Here is a 24,123-nt window from a genome sequence, read left to right as displayed (position 1 = left end):
GTACAGTGACCTCATTGTCATGTTCAAGAAACCAGTCTGAGATGATTCTAGCTTTATGACATGGCGCATTATCCTGCTGAAAGTAGCCATCAGATGTTGGGTCCATTGTGGTCATAAAGGGATGGACATGGTCAGCAACAATACTCAGGTAGGCTGTGGCGTTGCAACCATGCTCAATTGGTACCAAGGGGCCCAAAGAGTGCCAAGAAAATATTCCCCACACCATGACACCACCACCACCAGCCTGAACCGTTGATACAAGGCAGGATGGATCCATGCTTTCATGTTGTTGACGCCAAATTCTGACCCTACCATCCGAATGTCGCAGCAGAAATCGAGACTCATCAGACCAGGCAACGTTTTTCCAATCTTCTACTGTCCAATTTCGATGAGCTTGTGCAAATTGTAGCCTCAGTTTCCTGTTCTTAGCTGAGCGGAGTGGCACCCGGTGTGGTCTTCTGCTGCTGTAGCCCATCTGCCTCAAAGTTGGCCGTACTGTGCGCTCAGAGATGCTCTTCGGCCTACCTTGGTTGTAACGGTTGGCTATTTGAGTCACTGTTGCGTTTCTATCAGCTGGAACCAGTCTGCCCATTCTCCTCTGACCTCTGGCATCAACAAGGCATTTCCGCCCACAGAACTGCCGCTCACTGGATGTTTTTTCTTTTTCGGACCATTCTCTGTAAACCCTAGAGATGGTTGTGCGTGAAAATCCCAGTAGATCAGCAGTTTCTGAAATACTCAGACCAGCCCCTCTGGCACCAACAACCATGCCACGTTCAAAGGCACCAAATCACCTTTTCTTCCCCATACTGATGCTCGGTTTGAACTGCAGGAGATTGTCTTGACCATGCCTACATGCCTAAATACATGCCGCCATGTGATTGGCTGATTAGATATTAAGTGGTAACGTGCAGTTGGACAGGTGTACCTAATAAAGTGGCAGGTGAGTGTATATATATATATATATATATATATATATATATATATTGGGCAGGGTTATTGTTGGATCCTGGTCTATTCTACCAGGTTCCCATTGCTTTCTGATGGCTAAAACAGAGTAGTCTGTCCTTCCTATTACACAAAAGACTCAAGTCAAATGGACATAACGTCATAAAACAAAAGAAAGTCCTAAAGAACAGAATAGTGTAGTGAACTGAAGTATGAGGCGTGGTGACATTGGTACTGTATAAAGTACTATATGGTTCAACCTATATACAAGAAAGAAGAGAAAAGTATGTCATATGAGTATGGGTGGCACATCCCAAGTAATAAATGACTGTATCTCTCACAATCAAATAGAATAATCCTTTATTAATGTATCAAAAAACTACAAGTGCAAGACCGACATCTAAAAACATTTAAAAACAGAAAAAGATTCTATTGGACTGGGCAGGGTAGCCACAGTACCACAATATCCCGACTGGTATAAGTGTAGATCCCCTCCCATGAAAAAACAGATAATATATAAAGGCAAAACAATAACAAATAAGACCAAATGTATATGGAATATGGCTATAGCTGTGACTCAACCTATGTCTGAGATGGACAAAAAGACCAAAGTGACTCAAGGAAAATAGAAAAAATACATAGTAGAGCATAAGATCAGATATCACCATAGGAAGGAGACCAAGTCGGGAACTGACAACCCCACGCGTTCCGTCTCTGTACCGAGACTTTCTCTGTACCCTTGAGAAAGTCTCGGTACAGAGACGGAACGCGTGGGGTTGTCAGTTCCCGACTTGGTCTCCTTCCTATGGTGATATCTGATCTTATGCTCTACTATGTATTTTTTCTATTTTCCTTGAGTCACTTTGGTCTTTTTGTCCATCTCAGACATAGGTTGAGTCACAGCTATAGCCATATTCCATATACATTTGGTCTTATTTGTTATTGTTTTGCCTTTATATATTATCTGTTTTTTCATGGGAGGGGATCTACACTTATACCAGTCGGGATATTGTGGTACTGTGGCTACCCTGCCCAGTCCAATAGAATCTTTTTCTGTTTTTAAATGTTTTTAGATGTCGGTCTTGCACTTGTAGTTTTTTGATACATTAATAAAGGATTATTCTATTTGATTGTGAGAGATACAGTCATTTATTACTTGGGATGTGTCACCCATACTCATATGACATACTTTTCTCTTCTTTCTTGTATACAGCTGCTTTTGTTATGTCATTTTGGATTGAGCACCCCGAAAATTATATTATAATCTTCGATTTGATTTGAGCAGTAGTGCCCTGTTGCTTTTATTATACAAAGATGGTTCAACCTATGGCACTGGATTGTACAACCTATATCACTGTATGGTACAACCTATGGCACTGTATGGTACCACCTATGGCACTGTATGGTACTGTATAAAGTACTATATGGTACAACCTATGGCACTGTATGGTACTGTATAAAGTATTATATGGTACAACCTATGGCACAGGATGGTACAACCTATATCACTGTATGGTACAACCTATGGCACTGTATAGTACAACCTATGGCACTGTATGGTACAACCTATGGCACTGTATAGTACAACCTATGGCACTGTATAGTACAACCTATGGCGCTGTATGGTACAACCTATGGCACTGTATGGTACAACCTATGGCACTGTATAGTACAACCTATGGCACTGTATGGTACAACCTATGGCACTGTATAGTACAACCTATGGCACTGGATGGTACAACCTATGGCACTGGATGGTACAACCTATGGCACTGTATAGTAAAACCTATGGCACTGGATGGTACAACCTATGGCACTGTATAGTACAACCTATATCACTGTATGGTACAACGTATGGTACTGTATAAAGTATTTTATGGTACAACCTATATCACTGTATGGTACAACCTATGGCACAGGATGGTACAACCTATATCACTGTATGGTACAACCTATGGCACTGTTGGTACCACCTATGGCACTGTATGGTACAACCTATGGCACTGTATAGTACAACCTATGGCACTGTATGGTACAACCTATGGCACTGTATAGTACAACCTATGGCACTGTATGGTACAACCTATATCACTGTATGGTACAACCTATGGCACTGTATGGTACAACCTATATCACTGTATGGTACAACCTATGGCACTGTATAGTACAACCTATGGCACTGTATGGTACAACCTATATCACTGTATGGTACAACCTATGGCACTGTATGGTACAACCTATGGCACTGGATGGTACAACCTATGGCACTGTATGGTACTGTATAAAGTATTATATGGTACAACCTATGGCACTGTATGGTACAACCTATGGCACTGTATGGTACCACCAATGCACTGTATGGTACAACCTATGGCACTGTATGGTACAACCTATGGCACAGGATGGTACAACCTATATCACTGTATGGTACAACCTATGGCACTGTATAGTACAACCTATGGCACTGTATGGTACAACCTATGGCACTGTATAGTACAACCTATGGCACTGGATGGTACAACCTATGGCACTGGATGGTACAACCTATGGCACTGTATAGTACAACCTATATCACTGTATAGTACTGTACCACCTATGGCACTGTATGGTACCACCTATGGCACTGTATGGTACAACCTATGGCACTGTATGGTACAACCTATGGCACAGGATGGTACAACCTATATCACTGTATGGTACAACCTATGGCACTGTATAGTACAACCTATGGCACTGTATGGTACAACCTATGGCACTGGATGGTACAACCTATGGCACTGGATGGTACAACCTATGGCACTGTATAGTACAACCTATGGCACTGTATAGTACAACCTATGGCACTGTATAGTACTGTACAACCTATGGCACTGGATGGTACAACCTATGGCACTGTATGGTACTGTATAAAGTATTATATGGTACAACCTATGGCACTGTACACTCACCGGCCACTTTATTAGGTACACCATGCTAGTAACGGGTGGTCATCTGCTGCTGTAGCCCATCTGCCTCAGAGTTGGCCGTACTGTGCGTTCAGAGATGCTCTTCTGCCTACCTTGGCTGTAATGGTTGGCTATTTGAGTCACTGTTGCCTTTCTATCAGCTGGAACCAGTCTGCCCATTCTCCTCTGACCTCTGGCATCAACAAGGCATTTCCGCCCACAGAACTGCCGCTCACTGGATGTTTTTTCTTTTTCGGACCATTCTCTGTAAACCCTAGAGATGGTTGTGCGTGAAAATCCCAGTAGATCAGCAGTTTCTGAAATACTCAGACCAGCCCTTCTGGCACCAACAACCATGCCACGTTCAAAGGCCTCAAATCACCTTTCTTCCCCATACTGATGCTCGGTTTGAACTGCAGGAGATTGTCTTGACCATGTCTACATGCCTAAATGCACTGAGTTGCCGCCATGTGATTGGCTGATTAGAAATTAAGTGGTAACGTGCAGTTGGACAGGTGTACCTAATAAAGTGGCCGGTGAGTGTATGGTACTGTATAAAGTATTATATGGTACAACCTATGGCACAGGATGGTACAACCTATATCACTGTATGGTACAACCTATGTCACTGTATGGTACTGTATAAAGTGCTATATGGTACAACCTATGGCACTGGATGGTACAACCTATGGCACTGGATGGTACAACCTATGGCATTGTATGGTACAACCTATGGCACTGGATGGTACAACCTATGGCACTGGATGGTACAACCTATGGCACTGTTACTTTACAACCATTCTGATGTTTCGGCACTTTCCGTATGTTTATATATTATGTGCACATTGCACACCACATAGGGGCACCAACAGAACTCACTGTACTGGGCATCTTTCTATCATCTATTATATCTGGCATATAGACATACACCTTGTTAGGGCTTTGTGCATACCCAGCTGTATGAATATAAAGCATGGCAATGTGTCTGCATGTTCATAATACAATGTGCACCCGGGGGGGGGGGAGGTGCATTGATTTTGCCTTCCAGATAAAACATAAAGGAAACTACGTTAGCTCATTTCGGAATACTCCTTGCTAGTTTTCTGAAGCCATATCGCCATCTAGTGGAGAATAGGTAGATTGCAAAGTAGAATTATGCCATGCATCCGTCGTTTACATTTTATGTATATAATGAAATGGAAATTTAGAAGGTAATAAATTCCAACAATTTAGTGCTAATAAAAGTGAAATTTCAAATTACGTTACAGATGTATCATGCAGATGGTTCAGCACATCACAAATGACTTCTCTCATAATATAATCCGGACTTTCTTGAGATTTTTCTAAATATGTCACGTAGCCTATAGATCTAAACGGACTACTCCCCATATAAAACCAAATGCTGCCATCATTCAGAGAGATCTGTTTATGTAAGCTAAATGATGGCCAAGTGCGGAGTGAGTGCTGCTAACGAACGGCTACAGCATAATCCGAGCAGCGTATAGTCTAGTATATAGCCAATGGCGCTACATGGAGTAGTACGTTATACAGTAACATGAGGTCTGCTATACAATGCTGGTGACTTCTGACCCGGCTACAAGAGAAAAGAATTCAGACCCAGATAATACGTTTTCCTATCTTTAAAGGGATGTTCTATTTTACGTAGCACAATTTGATGTAATGAATAGCTTTAGGCAGGTGGCTAAAGCATACAATGGAACATGAAGAGTTAACCAGTGCTTTATACTTAGTAACCTTTATTACTTGTATCTGTTGCAGCTTCGGCTTTCGGAGATCCTCACCTTATTACCTTTGATGGGGTTGAATACACTTTTAAAGGCAAAGGAGAGTATACACTGGTGAGCTCCAGCTATAAGTCACTTGTCATACAGGGCCGGACGCAGCCAGCTGTACATGCCGATGGTATGCATCTACTAAGTAATATAAAACTACAAATGCAAACTACACCTAAGACCTTCTCCTGTATACAGTAAGGACCGCTCCATTTGTAGCTTCTTAATCACAATACTATGTGGCTGTGAGTGTGGAGACACTAACACATGATATATACCTAGACTTCAGAGTACACAGAGTATACATGAGGCTTATATGGGCTCAAAGTGCTCGCTCTGACAGTCCCATAGCAGCAAGCATCCTGTCCTCCATTCACACAGGAGGCATGATGGGGGTTGTAGTGGTGGAGGTTGTAGTGGTGGGGGCTGTAGTGGTGGGGGCTGTAGTGGTGGAGGTTGTAGTGGTGGGGGCTGTAGTGGTGGAGGTTGTAGTGGTGGGGGCTGAAGTGGTGGGGGCTGAAGTGGTAGGGGTTGTAGTGGTGGAGATTGTAGTGGTGGGGGCTGTAGTGGTGGGGGATGTAGTGGTGGAGATTGTAGTGGTGGGGGATGTAGTGGTGGGGGCTGTAGTGGTGGGGGATGTAGTGGTGGGGGCTGTAGTGGTGGGGGCTGTAGTGGTGGGGGCTGTAGTGGTGGGGGCTGTAGTGGTGGGGGATGTAGTGGTGGGAGCTGTAGTGGTGAGGGCTGTAGTGGTGGAGATTGTAGTGGTGGAGATTGTAGTGGTGGGGGATGTAGTGGTGGGGGATGTAGTGGTGGGGGATGTAGTGGTGGGGGATGTAGTGGTGGGGGATGTAGTGGTGGGGGCTGTAGTGGTGAGGGCTGTAGTGGTGGGGATTAGGGTGGTGGGGGCTGTAGTGGTGGGGGTTGTAGTGGTGGGGTTTGTAGTGGTAGGGATTGGGGTGGTGGGGGCTGTAGTGGTGGGGGTTGTAGTGGTAGGGATTGGGGTGGTGGGCGCTGTAGTGATGGGGGTTGTAGTGGTAGGGATTGGGGTGGTGGGGGCTGTAGTGGTGAGGATTGGGGTGGTGGGGGCTGTAGTGGTGGGGATTGGGGTGGTGGGGGCTGTAGGGGTGGGGATTGGGGTGGTGGGGGCTGTAGTGGTGGGGATTGGGGTGGTGGGGGCTGTAGTGGTGGGGATTGGGGTGGTGGGGGATGTAGTGGTGGGGATTGGGGTGGTGGGGGCTGTAGTGGTGGGGATTGGGGTGGTGGGGGATGTAGTGGTATGGATTGGGGTGGTGGGGGCTATAGTGGTGGGGATTGGGGTGGTGGGGGATGTAGTGGTGGGGATTGGGGTGGTGGGGGATGTAGTGGTTGGGATTGGGGTGGTGGGGGCTGTAGTGGTGGGGATTGGGGTGGTGGGGGATGTAGTGGTGGGGATTGGGGTGGTGGGGGCTGTAGTGGTGGGGATTGGGGTGGTGGGGGATGTAGTGGTGGGGATTGGGGTGGTGGGGGATGTAGTGGTGGGGATTGGGGTGGTGGGGGCTGTAGTGGTGGGGATTGGGGTGGTGGGGGATGTAGTGGTATGGATTGGGGTGGTGGGGGCTGTAGTGGTGGGGATTGGGGTGGTGGGGGATGTAGTGGTGGGGATTGGGGTGGTGGGGGCTGTAGTGGTATGGATTGGGGTGGTGGGGGCTGTAGTGGTATGGATTGGGGTGGTGGGGGCTGTAGTGGTGGGGATTGGGTGGTGGGGGATGTAGTGGTATGGATTGGGGTGGTGGGGGATGTAGTGGTATGGATTGGGGTGGTGGGGGATGTAGTGGTATGGATTGGGGTGGTGGGGGATGTAGTGGTGGGGATTGGGGTGGTGGGGGATGTAGTGGTATGGATTGGGGTGGTGGGGGCTGTAGTGGTATGGATTGGGGTGGTGGGGGCTGTAGTGGTGGGGATTGGGGTGGTGGGGGCTGTAGTGGTGGGGATTGGGGTGGTGGGGGATGTAGTGGTGGGGATTGGGGTGGTGGGGGCTGTAGTGGTGGGGATTGGGGTGGTGGGGGATGTAGTGGTATGGATTGGGGTGGTGGGGGCTGTAGTGGTGGGGATTGGGGTGGTGGGGGATGTAGTGGTGGGGATTGGGGTGGTGGGGGCTGTAGTGGTGGGGATTGGGGTGGTGGGGGCTGTAGTGGTGGGGATTGGGGTGGTGGGGGATGTAGTGGTGGGGATTGGGGTGGTGGGGGATGTAGTGGTGGGGATTGGGGTGGTGGGGGCTGTAGTGGTGGGGATTGGGGTGGTGGGGGCTGTAGTGGTGGGGATTGGGGTGGTGGGGGCTGTAGTGGTGGGGATTGGGGTGGTGGGGGATGTAGTGGTATGGATTGGGGTGGTGGGGGCTGTAGTGGTGGGATTGGGGTGGTGGGGGATGTAGTGGTGGGGATTGGGGTGGTGGGGGCTGTAGTGGTATGGATTGGGGTGGTGGGGGCTGTAGTGGTATGGATTGGGGTGGTGGGGGCTGTAGTGGTGGGGATTGGGGTGGTGGGGGATGTAGTGGTATGGATTGGGGTGGTGGGGGATGTAGTGGTATGGATTGGGGTGGTGGGGGATGTAGTGGTGGGGATTGGGGTGGTGGGGGATGTAGTGGTATGGATTGGGGTGGTGGGGGCTGTAGTGGTATGGATTGGGGTGGTGGGGGATGTAGTGGTGGGGATTGGGGTGGTGGGGGATGTAGTGGTGGGGATTGGGGTGGTGGGGGCTGTAGTGGTGGGGATTGGGGTGGTGGGGGATGTAGTGGTATGGATTGGGGTGGTGGGGGCTGTAGTGGTGGGGATTGGGGTGGTGGGGGATGTAGTGGTATGGATTGGGGTGGTGGGGGATGTAGTGGTGGGGATTGGGGTGGTGGGGGATGTAGTGGTATGGATTGGGGTGGTGGGGGCTGTAGTGGTATGGATTGGGGTGGTGGGGGCTGTAGTGGTGGGGATTGGGGTGGTGGGGGATGTAGTGGTGGGGATTGGGGTGGTGGGGGCTGTAGTGGTGGGGATTGGGGTGGTGGGGGATGTAGTGGTATGGATTGGGGTGGTGGGGGCTGTAGTGGTGGGGATTGGGGTGGTGGGGGATGTAGTGGTATGGATTGGGGTGGTGGGGGCTGTAGTGGTGGGGATTGGGGTGGTGGGGGCTGTAGTGGTGGGGATTGGGGTGGTGGGGGATGTAGTGGTGGGGATTGGGGTGGTGGGGGATCTAGTGGTATGGATTGGGGTGGTGGGGGCTGTAGTGGTGGGGATTGGGGTGGTGGGGGCTGTAGTGGTGGGGATTGGGGTGGTGGGGGATGTAGTGGTATGGATTGGGGTGGTGGGGGATGTAGTGGTGGGGATTGGGGTGGTGGGGGATGTAGTGGTATGGATTGGGGTGGTGGGGGCTGTAGTGGTATGGATTGGGGTGGTGGGGGCTGTAGTGGTATGGATTGGGGTGGTGGGGGCTGTAGTGGTGGGGATTGGGGTGGTGGGGGCTGTAGTGGTGGGGATTGGGGTGGTGGGGGATGTAGTGGTGGGGATTGGGGTGGTGGGGGATGTAGTGGTGGGGATTGGGGTGGTGGGGGCTGTAGTGGTGGGGATTGGGGTGGTGGGGGCTGTAGTGGTGGGGATTGGGGTGGTGGGGGCTGTAGTGGTGGGGATTGGGGTGGTGGGGGATGTAGTGGTATGGATTGGGGTGGTGGGGGCTGTAGTGGTGGGATTGGGGTGGTGGGGGATGTAGTGGTGGGGATTGGGGTGGTGGGGGCTGTAGTGGTATGGATTGGGGTGGTGGGGGCTGTAGTGGTATGGATTGGGGTGGTGGGGGCTGTAGTGGTGGGGATTGGGGTGGTGGGGGATGTAGTGGTATGGATTGGGGTGGTGGGGGATGTAGTGGTATGGATTGGGGTGGTGGGGGATGTAGTGGTGGGGATTGGGGTGGTGGGGGATGTAGTGGTATGGATTGGGGTGGTGGGGGCTGTAGTGGTATGGATTGGGGTGGTGGGGGCTTTAGTGGTGGGGATTGGGGTGGTGGGGGATGTAGTGGTGGGGATTGGGGTGGTGGGGGCTGTAGTGGTGGGGATTGGGGTGGTGGGGGATGTAGTGGTATGGATTGGGGTGGTGGGGGCTGTAGTGGTGGGGATTGGGGTGGTGGGGATGTAGTGGTATGGATTGGGGTGGTGGGGGCTGTAGTGGTGGGGATTGGGGTGGTGGGGGCTGTAGTGGTGGGGATTGGGGTGGTGGGGGATGTAGTGGTGGGGATTGGGGTGGTGGGGGATCTAGTGGTATGGATTGGGGTGGTGGGGGCTGTAGTGGTGGGGATTGGGGTGGTGGGGGCTGTAGTGGTGGGGATTGGGGTGGTGGGGGATGTAGTGGTATGGATTGGGGTGGTGGGGGCTGTAGTGGTGGGGATTGGGGTGGTGGGGGCTGTAGTGGTGGGGATTGGGGTGGTGGGGGATGTAGTGGTATGGATTGGGGTGGTGGGGGCTGTAGTGGTGGGGATTGGGGTGGTGGGGGCTGTAGTGGTGGGGATTGGGGTGGTGGGGGATGTAGTGGTATGGATTGGGGTGGTGTTGTTCTCTTCTTTCTGGCGTTTTTGAGGCTCTGTGTTTTTCCAATACGCAACATGCTAAGGGGGTGGAGTTTTTCTCCCATAGACTTCAATAGGATTGTTCTGGTTGTCTCGAAAACACCATTGGTGTGTGTATGGTGTTGGTTTTTTTTGTTTTTTTTTTCTGGCGTTTTTGTCACTTTCTGTGGTCCAGTATGTTCTGCACACCAAACCCCCAAAGGCTAGCCTCACACGTACCGAATTGCAGCAAATGCATGGAAAAAAAATATGCAATTTTTGTGGGCATTTTTTTTTTGGCCTGAAAAACACCACACAAAAAGGTTAGTGCGGGCGCTATCATAGAATGTTTGAAGCGTAATGGCTTACAAATTGTCAGTAAAATATTCTGTTATAAGTTATGAAAAGATCTTTTCCTTCACGAGCTCCAAAGTTTTCCCATAACCAAAGAGAATCGGAAACTTCCCGTGCTGTCTCCTCCTCTTCTCGCAGGTTCCACCACTGCAGTGACTGGATTCTCCTCTGTGGCCATGCGAGAAGGGAGTTCGGACGTTCTCGAGGTTCGTCTGGCAGACGACTTGGTGACACTTGAAGTTCTTCTAAACAAAGAACCATTAAACTTGAATCGCACCTGGCTGGATCTTAGAGGTGAGGTTATCTGCTGGTATAACGCTGCCTGTATAATAGAGAGCTGCCTGCTAACATGTATCATAGTTTCCCTCTGGGTCTCCGCTACTCGGCACCATGTATGAGGGTCTCGATGATTCTGTCTGTTACCATCAGATCCCCCATACAGTCAGGGGCGGTCTTGGCATTTCTGGGGCCCCAAGCGAAGTTATGTCTGGGCCCCCCCCTCTCAACATGTGCTCCACAACAATAGACCGCTGTGTGCTGCCCCCAGTAGTATATACCCCTTGTGCACTACCACCAGTAATATATACTCCTCGTGTGCTGCCCCCAATAGTATATACCCCTTGTGTCCTGCCCCCCAGTAGTATATACCCCTTGTGTGCTTCCCCCAGTAGTATATAGACCCCTGTGTGCTCCCCCAGTTATATATAGCCCCCCCGTGTGCTCCCCCAGAAGTATATAGACCTCCTGTGTGCTGCCCCAGTTGTATATAGACCCCCTGTGTGCTGCCCCAAGTCGTATATACCCACTGTGTGCTGCCCCCAGTTGTATATACCCTCTGTGTGCTCCCCCACTAGTATATAGCCCCCCGTGTGCTCCCTCAGGGGTATTTAGCCCCACTGTGTGCTTCCCCACTTGGATATAGACCTCCTGTGTGCTCCCCCAGTTGTATATAGACCCCTGTGTGCTCCTCCAGTTGTATATAAACCCTCTGTGTGGTTCCCCCAGTAGTATATAGACCCCCTGTGTGCCCCACCAGTATTATATAGACCCCTTGTGTGCTGCCCCAGTAGTATATAGACCCATGTGTGCTCCACCAGTAGTATATACACCCCCATTGTGCTCCCCCAGTAGTATATAGTCCCCCGTGTGCTCCCCCACTTGGATATAGACCTCCTGTGTGCTCTCCAAGTTTTATATAGACCCCATTCTGCTGCCCCAAGTAGTATATAGACCCCTGTGTGCTGCCCCCAGTAGTATATAGACCCCTCTGTGAAGCCCCAGTAGTCTATAGCCCCCCTGTGTGCTCCACCAGTTATATATAGCCCCCCCTGTGTGCTCCACCTGTTATATAGCCCCCCTGTGTGGTCCCCCCATTTATATAGACCCCCGATGTGCGCTCCGCCAGTTAAACAGATCCCTGTGTGCTCCCCCTCCCATATAGTATATAACACAATAAAACAAACACTTATACTCACCTGGGTCCGGGCGTCTCCTCTTCTCTTCCCTCTTGTGGCCGCAGGAAGGGTTTTCCCTGCGATCACAAGAGACCGCACTCCCCTTGTCCTGACGCCGATGCTCCAGTGATTTCACTGGAGCGCCGACACCACAAGGACAAAGCTTCCACTAGTGACCGCATGGAAAACCCTTCCTGCGGCCACAAGAGTGACTGACAGGAAGGGAGCCAATGGCTCCCACCCTGTCAGTGCTGCCGCATGTAACTATGAGCGCTGATTACGAGTGCTCATGGTTACAGTTCAGATGGCAGCAGCGGCCGCGGCCCTGTCCAGCTGTCTTGAGCACATGAGCGAGGCGTGGGGGCCCCCATGGATGTTGGGGGCCCCAAGCGATCGCTTGGGGTGCTTGGTGCCAAAGACCGCCACTGCATACAGTGATGACCGAGATGCTGAAATCATGTCAATAAGCTTTACCTTTCTTATTCTGAAAATAAAACGGGGTCTTATGTTATTTTTTTCTCTGGTAAAATGCCTCTGGCTTATCTCCGGGGTGGGTCTTATTTTTGGAGAAACACAATATGCCCCTACACTGTAGCCGCCCTCTATACGGTATACCGACACGGTGTACATTCCCCCTCTGCAGGTGTTCCTAATACTTCATACCTCCCCCGCCACCCTCCGTCTCTCCATATTTATAGTGATATTGTTCCCCCCTTTCTGTATCCGGAGCTCTCAGCACCTTCTTAAGCTTATATTTTGGTCATCTTATATCTTACCATATAAAGGATTCTTTGGTGGTTTTAAAAATGCTAATACTATTGTTGGTGGACGGTGCCGTATGGGCGGGGATTCACAGCCGTCATGCCCCATATCCCTGTCTACATCCGTGCCATAGGCCCTACCCCCTCCGTGACATCATTGGCACATAGACCCCACCCCCTAAGCGACATCATCTGAAAGGGCCGACCTAGAGGCATAGACCCCTCCCCCTCTGTGCCGATGTAGAAGTCCTATTCAAGCCTGATACAAAAATCCTGCCATGGAAAGTAGATGGAGGCTAAAGTGTGGGACCAAATGGGCCCACAGACAAGTCACATGGACCCCTGTTTCCTAAGCCTTTAGCTTGGCAGCCATGTTTATATGTGACATAGAATTTGTTCAAACCCAAGAGAGGAAGAGAGGCTAGATGGAGGAGAGGCTAGATGGAGGAGAGGATAGATGGAGGAGAATATAGGTGGAGGAGAGGATAGATGGAGGAGAGGATAGATGGAGGAGAGGATAGATGGAAGAGAATATAGGTGGAGGAAAGGATAGATGGAGGAGAGGCTAGATGGAGGAGAGGATAGATGGAGGAGAGGATAGATGGAGGAGAGGATAGATGGAGGAGAATATAGCTGGAGGAAAGGATAGATGGAGGAGAGGATAGATGGAGGAGAGGATAGATGGAGGAGAATATAGGTGGAGGAAAGGATAGATGGAGGAGAGGATAGATGGAGGAGAATATAGGTGGAGGAAAGGATAGATGGAGGAGAGGATAGATGGAGGAGAGGATAGATGGAAGAGAATATAGGTGGAGGAAAGGATAGATGGAGGAGAGTATAGATGGAGGAGAGGATAGATGGGGGAGAGGATAGATGGGGGAGAGGATAGATGGGGGAGAGGATAGATGGAGGAGAGGATAGATGGAAGAGAATATAGGTGGAGGAAAGGATAGATGGAGGAGAGGATAGATGGAGGAGAGTATAGATGGAGGAGAGTATAGATGGAGGAGAGTATAGATGGGGGAGAGGATAGATGGGGGAGAGTATAGATGGAGGAGAGGATAGATGGAGAAGAGGATAGATGGGGGGAGAGGATAGATGGGGGGAGAGGATAGATGGGGGGAGAGGATAGATGGAGAAGAAGATAGATGGAGGAGAGGATAGATGGAGGAGAGGATAGATGGGGGAGAGGCTAGATGGAGGAGAGGATAGATGGAGGTGAGGATAGATGGAGGTGAGGATAGATGGGGGAGAGGATAGATGGAAGAGAGTATAGATGGAGAAGATAGATGGAGGTGAGGATAGATGGTGGAGAGGATAGATGGTGGAGAGGATAGTTAGAGGAGAGGATAGATAGAGGAGAGGATAGATGGTGGAGAGGATAGATGGAGGAGAGGATAGATGGAGGAGAGGATAGATGGAGGAGAGGATAGATGGAGGAGAGGATAGATGGAAGAAATGATAGATGGAGGCGAGGATAGATGGTGGAGAGGATAGATGGTGGAGAGGATAGATGGTGGAGAGGATAGCTGGTGGAGAGGATAGATGGAGGAGAGGATAGATGGTGGAGAGGATAGCTGGTGGAGAGGATAGCTGGAGGAGAGGATAGATGGAGGAGAGGATAGATGGAGGAGAGGATAGATGGAGGAGAGGATAGATGGAGGAGAGGATAGATGGAGGAGAGGATAGATGGAGGAGAGGATAGATGGAGGAGAGGATAGATGGAAGAAATGATAGATGGAGGAGAGGATAGATGGAGGAAAGGATAGATGGAGGAGAGGATAGATGGAGGAGAGGATAGATGGAGGAGAATATAGGTGGAGGAAAGGATAGATGGAGGAGAGGATAGATGGAGGAGAATATAGGTGGAGGAAAGGATAGATGGAGGAGAGGATAGATGGAGGAGAGGATAGATGGAAGAGAATATAGGTGGAGGAAAGGATAGATGGAGGAGAGTATAGATGGAGGAGAGGATAGATGGGGGAGAGGATAGATGGGGGAGAGGATAGATGGGGGAGAGGATAGATGGAGGAGAGGATAGATGGAAGAGAATATAGGTGGAGGAAAGGATAGATGGAGGAGAGGATAGATGGAGGAGAGTATAGATGGAGGAGAGTATAGATGGAGGAGAGTATAGATGGGGGAGAGGATAGATGGGGGAGAGTATAGATGGAGGAGAGGATAGATGGAGAAGAGGATAGATGGGGGGAGAGGATAGATGGGGGGAGAGGATAGATGGGGGGAGAGGATAGATGGGGGGAGAGGATAGATGGAGAAGAAGATAGATGGAGGAGAGGATAGATGGAGGAGAGGATAGATGGGGGAGAGGCTAGATGGAGGAGAGGATAGATGGAGGTGAGGATAGATGGAGGTGAGGATAGATGGGGGAGAGGATAGATGGAAGAGAGTATAGATGGAGAAGATAGATGGAGGTGAGGATAGATGGTGGAGAGGATAGATGGTGGAGAGGATAGTTAGAGGAGAGGATAGATAGAGGAGAGGATAGATGGTGGAGAGGATAGATGGAGGAGAGGATAGATGGAGGAGAGGATAGATGGAGGAGAGGATAGATGGAGGAGAGGATAGATGGAGGAGAGGATAGATGGAAGAAATGATAGATGGAGGCGAGGATAGATGGTGGAGAGGATAGATGGTGGAGAGGATAGATGGTGGAGAGGATAGCTGGTGGAGAGGATAGATGGAGGAGAGGATAGATGGTGGAGAGGATAGCTGGTGGAGAGGATAGCTGGAGGAGAGGATAGATGGAGGAGAGGATAGATGGAGGAGAGGATAGATGGAGGAGAGGATAGATGGAGGAGAGGATAGATGGAGGAGAGGATAGATGGAGGAGAGGATAGATGGAGGAGAGGATAGATGGAGGAGAGGATAGATGGAGGAGAGGATAGATGGAAGAAATGATAGATGGAGGAGAGGATAGATGGAGGAGAGGATAGATGGAGGAGAGGATAGATGGAGGAGAGGATAGATGGAGGAGAGGATAGATGGAGGAGAGGATAGATGGAGGAGAGGATAGATGGAGGAGAGGATAGATGGAGGAGAGGATAGATGGAGGGGAGGATAGATGGAGGGGAGGATAGATGGAGGCGAGGATAGATGGAAGAAATGATAGATGGAAGAGAGGATAGATAGAAGAGAGGATAGATGGAGGGGAGGATAGATGGAGGGGAGGATAGATGGAGGCGAGGATAGATGGAAGAAATGATAGATGGAAGAGAGGATAGATAGAAGAGAGGATAGATGGAGGGGAGGATAGATAGAAGAGAGGATAGATGGAGGGGAGGATAGATGGAAGAAATGATAGATGGAAGAGAGAATAGATAGAAGAGAGGATAGATAGAAGAGAGGATAGATAGAGGATAGGATAGATGGAAGAGAGTCGTTGTGTTGAATCAGACAATATGTGCCTAGTCTTTAGTCTGAAACCATTGCATATACATCTACAGGAGAATGTTTGGTTAAATAATTTTCATAATTGTAATAGAAATATATGACATTTTATTACCAGAAGATCCAACTGTACAGAAGATGAAACCCTGCAGCCGTGAGTGATCTGGCGCTCTCCGTGCAGTAATAATAGGAATGATCCGGTTTATTTTATATCTCTTCCTCTATAAGGTGCATTTCTGTTTTACGGCGCTGACAAGCGTGTGACGGCCATGTTTCCTTCTGGAGCCGGGGTGGAAGTGAGAGGAAGAGGAAGGTTCCTGAGTATCAATGTCCTCCTGCCAGAGGAGTTCATGAACCAGACGCAAGGGCTGATGGGAGTCATGAATAATAATGGGAGCGATGATTTTACACTCCAGGATGGGAGCGTGCTATCGGAGAATTCCACAACAGAACAGCTTTTCCAGTTTGGTGCTGACTGTGAGTATTGACCACAATGGTCATTATTATTACTTAAAGGGGACTGCAGAGAATACACTCATTCCTGCAGGACATACAGCAGCTGATATGTATTGGAAGACTGGAGATTTTTTTTTAATTAGAAGTAAATTACAAATCTGGATAAGTTTCTGACACCAGTTGATCTAAAAGAAAACATTTTTTGCTGGAGTACCCCTTCAAATGTTCCAGGTAAATCCACCATGTTGAATCCATATAGACATAATACAAAGTATCTTCTTGATGTGTTGTGTTCCTTCCAGGGGCGGTGACCACCGTCGGCTCACTCTTTACCTATGACTCGCAGTGGCTGATAGAAAACTATCAAGAAAAACACGACTCCAGTTTTGTACCCACCTTCTCTGTGCAGGAGGATCCCAGTGATCCACTTACTGAACCCATGAAGACATTATGTGGGATGGATTCCTTCTGTAGATTTGACGTGCTCACAACTAGAGACCTGGAAGTTGGAAATGCAACTTTATTGTCACATGACAACCACAAGAATTTAGTGCGGAGCCTGCAACCAGGTATGGAACAATGACCGGTTCACACTGCATTTTTTCATACTGTTTTTTTTTTCCATCCATTTTATACAAAAAATGGACGTAAAATGGATGGAAAAAATGCTTTCATTTGTGTTCGTCCATTTTGATTAGTTTTTCCATCGACTTTCATTATAAAAAAAAGGAGGAGGAGGAGTCTTCATTGTTAGGGATTATACACATGTTGCAGAAATCCATTGCAGGAACTACCCCATTAAGATGAATGGAACTCGCTTTCAGTCGCACAAATTTCTGCAATAAAAAAGAGCAAACTTTTTAAAAGTTTGGAGCGGTAGGTTCATCCAACTTTGAATCAAAGTTTGGGTATATCCGAACCGGACCTTAACCGTACTGTTTCCTGTTTTTTCATTCTTTTTTTTTTTTTTTTTAGTTTATTCATTTTTTATTGCCTTTTTTTATCATTGTATTTGTATTTAATAACCAATATTATTACACTAACCAATGTGAGCACGGGTATCGTGGTCATCTACAGAATCAAGAAACAGTTTTACCAGGAAGTGCACAAAGCAAAAATGAAAACCACAAAATATTAGATTCTTGAATTATTTATTTATTTTTGACCAAACAAATAATGTTTTTTAGTTTCGCTCTATATGTTTGTTGTTAAATATAAGACGTCATTAAAAAGTGTAATTGTTTCTGCAAAAACCCCCTCGTACACCTCTGTACATTAGGGGGGCACTAGCAAAAGCAATAACCCAGAACAATGGCTATTCTCATTTGGGATGTACAGTGTTTTGGCCATCTACAATCCATAAAACACCCCAAAATACAGCCGTGTTTTGTCACATAAATAACTAAAATGACATTTAATTTTATGTAATAAATAAAGGAAGAAAGAGCCGTCGTACATTGCTTCTAGATGTGTCTAACTCAGTCATCTTATCTCTTGTATATGTCAGTGGTCTCGTGTGGCTGGTTAGAGCCCCCAAAGAACGGGAAGAAGGAAGGAACCAGCTACCTGAACAACTCTGAGGTGACGTTCTCCTGTAATAAAGGATACAAGCTAGTGGGCTCCTATTCCCGTAAATGCCAAGCTGATGGTACGTGGAGTGGACAGAGCAGCCAATGTGTATCAGGTAAGAGAACCCTGGTAGACTTCCTGTTATTTCTATGGTCCTTCTGAATCTTTGCTGGTGGTTGAGGTGGTCTCTTTCGAGGACTGGTAATTTTCAGGAATCTCTTGGGTTTTGCATTCTAAGGAACTTACTGCTCACTAGGTGAATGTGTGCGGGTGCTGGAACATGGCTCTACTACCTTCTAGCAATATTCTTGCCTTTGGTCAAGCAATATTGACACTTTTGGAACCAGTGCATTGCTGCATGTTCCCCGGTGCTGATGGTGACGGGACAACAAGTTATTATAATACTGACCACCTAAGGTTCTATTTTCCAGCCCCGAAGTCACCAAATAGTGACATAAAGAAACCATTTGGCATAAAGTATTTGCGCCATTCATGAATTCTAAGGATTCTGCACAATGGTACAAAGCAAGACCCGGATGGAGACGTCCATTAAATAACACAAGTCTCTGGTTTCGGCATTGAATGCATCGACATTGAGCGTTTTCTCTGGACGTTCTTCTGTGTAGGTGTGTAATTCGTGCAATAGGTTTTATTGCTTCTATTCATCTCTCCCATCTGCACCTTTAGTCTGAGACTTCACAAAATGTTCTACTTGAGCTTCACCGGACAGACCGAGGTCCTTCACCTGACTGTCCGTGGTGGAGGTCCAAGCCTAAGGTCTAAGCCTAAATTGAAAAGGTTTTTTTATTTATCTTTCATTTGGTTTCTGAACTTAATGTGTAATGCTCAACCCGACGGTGCTGCAGCCGTATAAAGGATTGTCCATTTTATAAACTCTGCCTCCTTAAAGTGGCCACACTCCTGTACCAGAACACTACACAGCTTTAATAACAATCATTCAGCCGACAGTTTTCTCTCTTGTCCTCTCCATACACATGATGTTCGTCACAACTGGATGTTCCTGTGTTCTCTGGTGAGAGGGGACTGTAAGACTGCTCTAGCCACAACTTATCTTTCCAAGAACAAAGGAGTCAGGCAGAGAAATTCCATCATCTCTGTCCCCTCTATCCTATCATCCACCATACAGCAGCGGGTTTGGCTGACATGTATAATGTGTATGTGTGATGGTGCTATTTTTAAATATCTATATAGCTCAGCTAATGGTCGGTAACCTCCAGGGGTATTTCGGGTCACTTGGGCACTTGTCACGGTAGCCTGGGGTGGTAGTTAGACCCACCCCGGGTTGTTGGTACTGCCACTCACAGAACAGGGAGATAACCAAAGTGTAAGTTGGTGTGTAGGTGCAGGTGCTAACAGAGTAGAACAGAGTCCTGTGCGCTTAGTAAAAATAGAATACCTTACTGGACAGAAGCTCAAAATGAACAGTACACATGATAAATACAGTGCAGTTCCTGAACATAGAATGTTGGTGCTGACAGTGAGGTAGAACCAGTGCTTAAAGTAGTAAGTGCTTTGTAGAGAGAGAGAAGAGGAGAGGAGTTGTCAGAGGAGCCCTGCCTAAAGTAGTGAATGTGCTCTGCCGGAACAAGTGTAGAGGAGAAGAAGAGATAAGAAGATACCCGTACTCAAGGATGCCAGCGGTGGCTCTGAACCACCTTATGCCCCCTAGTTGCGGGATACCTGTCCTAAGTGGGTATTATGAGACCAAGTTGTCGGTTATCTGGGTGTAGCAGACTTCTGATGTTTCCCAGTCATCTTGGGCTGCGCAGTAGGATACGTAGACCTTGAACGGTAGCTTTGTCCTACTGGGGTCGGTTTCCTCTTGCTTCAGGAGACTGCCCTGCACTTTTTAGAGAGGTTCCTGCCATGGGCAAGGGTGTTCCTAAGTGGCTTTTTTCCTCTAAATAGAGTTTAGCACTGCATACTTGCTTTAGTTACTTGCATAAAGAATTCTTAAGTAGCTGTCTTTGGTCCCTGTCAGGGGTCCTGGCCAACCACTACCTGGTTTAACTTCTGCAGAGACTAGCTGGTATAGCACATATGGAGACCTATAAGTATGCCTTGCCGTCACCTTAGTCTTACTCTGGGTGGACCCATCTCACAGTTTAAGAAGCACTCTAGTAGATAAGAGAGTACTGTATGAATGAATCAGCTTTCCCCCTAAAAGTAAGAGATTGCGGGGGTCAGACCTCTGTACCTCCTCTGACTTCCATATCTGCCCGGCTTCTGTGTTAGGAATAGAGCTATGGGTAGTGACCCGCGGCTCTATTCATTCCTATGGAGCAGACGGAAAGAGCAGAGTAAGCTGGGAAAGTGCTGTACTCGGCTTTCCGTTGGCTCCATAGGAATTAATAGAGCCGCGGGTCACGTACCCATAGCTCTATTCCTAACACAGAAGCCGGGAGCCCATATGGAGATCACCGGAGGAACAGAGGTCCCCTTGCCCGGACAACCTCTTTAATATTTAAATCCTTTCACATAAAAAGAGGCTTCTGGTCGTCCTCCAATGGACTCCATAGGGTGAAGGTTGCTCCACTGTATGGCAGGGCAGTGATGTTATTGTCTATGAGCCCATTGTATACACCCTATGAGGGGACACAAAGCTTTATCGTTGCCTTCTATGCAGCGATCAGGGACGTCACTCAGGCCAGTATGTGCGGGAATGGGGAGCGGATGACCGAGGATGAATATATACTGGGGCCATAGTACATTGCGTGAACGCACCCTAAACAGTCAATGCTAAAATGTGTACAAGCTGCTATTAAAACCTCAGGGAATCACTCTGCGCTGGGATGTTTAGTTTTTACAGAAGACCCCTGGTAGGTGCATATACTGTATGTATATATATATTTGTGGTATACTACGGCTGACCAGTCACTTGCTAGGTGGTACTGTCTGATGCCACTACTGTGGTGGTTGATCAAGATATAGCTCAGCCAGATGGTAAATGGTCATGGCGCCAGTGCCGGTTAGGCACACAGGTATGATTGCACACCTGCTTTTATTTTAGCTATACCCTTTTCCCCTGTGGTCGGTGACCTGCCAGGCTGTGAGGGGTCCCTCGGGTACTTATCACGGTGGTCTGGAGTGGAGTTGTGACCCACCCAGACTAACGGTACCTCCACCCACAGAAAGAGGGGATGACCCAAGGATGTGATATCTACTGTGTAGGTGCCTGAGTAATAATCACTGTCCTGTTACCAGAAATAGATCTTCTTTACTGAGGGAATACTTTGTGCAATAGCTGATAGCAGACTGTGGACTTGATGAAACAGAAGAGCTGTGAGCAGTGAAGAAGAGTTTAGAGGAGTTTGTGCTTCAAGTTCAGAGTAGTGGAGAGGAGTGTGTGCTGAGAGTCCCGACCCAATGTGGAAGTGTGCTCTGCCAGAACTTTAGAGGAAGGAGAAGTAGAATACTGAAGACTTGATAGTAGACGTTTACTTGTGCCCGTGTTTCTACCTTATATGTCGTGTACCACCTTTTGCCTACCAGTGTCGGGTGATCCGTCCTATGAGGGTGATACAAGCCCTAGACCTTGTTACCTGAGTTGAGCAAGGTGGCCAAGTTACCTGGTTACACCTGCGCTGCGAGATAGAGTAGGTAGGCTTCTAGCAACTTTGCTCTATCCGAATCAGTTCCTCTTATTATCAGGATACTGTCCTGTACTTTTAGACTTGTTCTCGGCGTGGGTTGGGGTTTCTCTGACTTGTAATCTCCCTTGAGTAGCTTAACACTGCATAGTGTCTAGAAGTGCTGCTTTCAAGAAATTGGTGTCTGCGTCTCCCATGTGCGTCTGCTCTGCTCAGGAACCTGACAATCTCTCTATCGGCTGTATAAAGTGCTGTACTAGGCTGTCTCCAGCGACTCCATAGAGAATGAATGGAGATGCAGGTCATGTGCCGTACCTGCAGTTGTAGTCAATACAAAGAACTTAGGGGGTGATCTAGAGATTCTCAGGGGTACAGAGGTCGGACCCCCCAACATCTCATACTTGTAGATAGGGGACAAGTAAGCTCAGCCTACACCCCCCTTTTGGAAAGTTAGGTCATGCCGACCAGACTGCTCCAGAAAAAGAAACAAAGTAACAATAGTAACAGCTCAGCTACATATCCCTCTGTACTAAAAGCCCTATAGAAAACCTAACGCTGATATGTGGGAAGGTCCACAAGATACACTTACAGGCCGCCCCTATGGCAGGAAGGTTATACTGAGGATTGCTTATCGCTATATCGTGAGTTCACGTTTAATTTACCTTGAAATATCCCAGAAGATGATGTTATTTATGGGCAATTATCTTACATTACTAGAAACGGCTCATAGTCAGTATGAACTGGATAAAAGGAGGATAAACTGTGAGAACAGGTGCGATGGAGGAGCACTTCTGCAGCATATCCCATATAATCTGCAGCATATCCCATATAATAAGAGAAGCACTAATCAAAGTAAATGATAAATCTTTGTCTACGGCTTTAAACCTAACATTTCGTGGTGTCTGTCCGCACTTGCAGCTGTCCCCTCCGCTCAGGCTCTGGCTTTACGGATAAGCCCGGCTTGGCCTCACATTAAAGACTGCTGGGTGTCACTCATCCAGCTATACGGGCCTCCGCACAGGGGACTCAGCCTTCACTTTTCAGGCCAATCTAAAAGTTCCAAAGTTGCCGCGTGGCGCTGGGTGGTGCTGACGTGTCTTCTACTGAGCAAAGGAAAGGAGACCTGACAATCTGTAGCTGTACATGTGGGTGGAATAACACAGCAGCAGAGTATACAGCATGGGCCATATATAATGATGGTATACACAGCAGACAGGTTCTGTAACTTCAGCTGTCCACAGTGCACAAAAACCTTGCAGAGACACATTGAGCCAACGCTTGCAGGGAAGAATAGCTCTATACTGTAATATGGTGTAATATATATATATATATATATATATATATATATATATATATATATATATATACACACACACTGTATATATGTTTTGTAACAATGCTTGTAGGGAAGAATAGCGCTGTCCTGTAATATGGTGTACCAAATTCAGCTGAAAAAAAAAGAGTTTGAAGATATATATATATAGGGCTTGTAACAATGCTGTTTCGCCACAAGGTGGCAGAACTGAGCTTTACTTATAGCTATTACCTTCCTTGAGTTCTGACTACAGCTGCCAGTACTTGAGTCACTGTCGTGTTTTGTTGTTTCGTTTTTTTTGCAAAAATCGATAGTCCAGGCGATTTTAAGAAACTTTATAATTGGGTTTATTAGGCAAATATGCCATTATCTGCCTTTAAAAAGACTTTCCTCAGGTCCCCCCCCCTCCTCCCTCTCTCTCATTCACTGCTCATTGTCAGGAAATCTCGACTCTTTTACATCAGTCGGGCCCAGTGTAACCTATGGAGAGGGTAGGGGGGAGGAGGGAGATTAGTCGTCAGCAAAGAGCAGAGAACAAAGGATTACACAGTGGGACCTGTGTGAAAGCCGGTCAGAGAGGTCAGTGCTGACTTCAGAGGAGATAGCTGGTGATGTAGCTGTAAATTAACTCTTTGTTGGCCTGTTTTGGTGCCTCATCTCCCTTCACCCCTCCCAACTCCATAAGAGTAGCATGAAGACAGGGGGGAGAGCTTCAAACTACTTTCGACTTTTCTCGCTAATAAACCCAATTACAAAGTTTCTTAAAATCGCCTGTACTATTGATTTCTGCAATAAAAATTTAAATGACAGCAACACTTTAAATACCCCCAGGACTTATTGTAGGGCTGAATCATTGGAAAAGCAAACAGTCATTAGAAATATTATTACAACATTATTACAAACAATAAGAGTAGCGACCAATAGACGACAGGAAATGTGTTGCGATAAGTGGATG

General features: G+C 47.8%; 1 protein-coding gene across 1 annotated transcript in view; it reads left to right on the top strand.

Moving 5' to 3' along the window:
- The window catches only part of SUSD2 (sushi domain containing 2), a 148,600-nt gene that overhangs the window by 101,118 nt on the left and 23,359 nt on the right, over positions 1–24,123 (top strand). The window contains exons 21-25 of the mRNA XM_069960730.1: positions 5,673–5,816; positions 10,733–10,888; positions 16,446–16,694; positions 16,976–17,242; positions 18,181–18,357. Coding sequence (XP_069816831.1) covers positions 5,673–5,816; positions 10,733–10,888; positions 16,446–16,694; positions 16,976–17,242; positions 18,181–18,357 — 993 coding nt within the window. The remainder of the gene's footprint in view (positions 1–5,672; positions 5,817–10,732; positions 10,889–16,445; positions 16,695–16,975; positions 17,243–18,180; positions 18,358–24,123) is intronic.

The sequence above is a fragment of the Dendropsophus ebraccatus genome, chromosome 3 (assembly GCF_027789765.1).
Source record: "Dendropsophus ebraccatus isolate aDenEbr1 chromosome 3, aDenEbr1.pat, whole genome shotgun sequence".
Lineage (NCBI taxonomy): Eukaryota > Metazoa > Chordata > Amphibia > Anura > Hylidae > Dendropsophus > Dendropsophus ebraccatus.
This window is presented reverse-complemented; position numbering and strand designations above follow the sequence as displayed.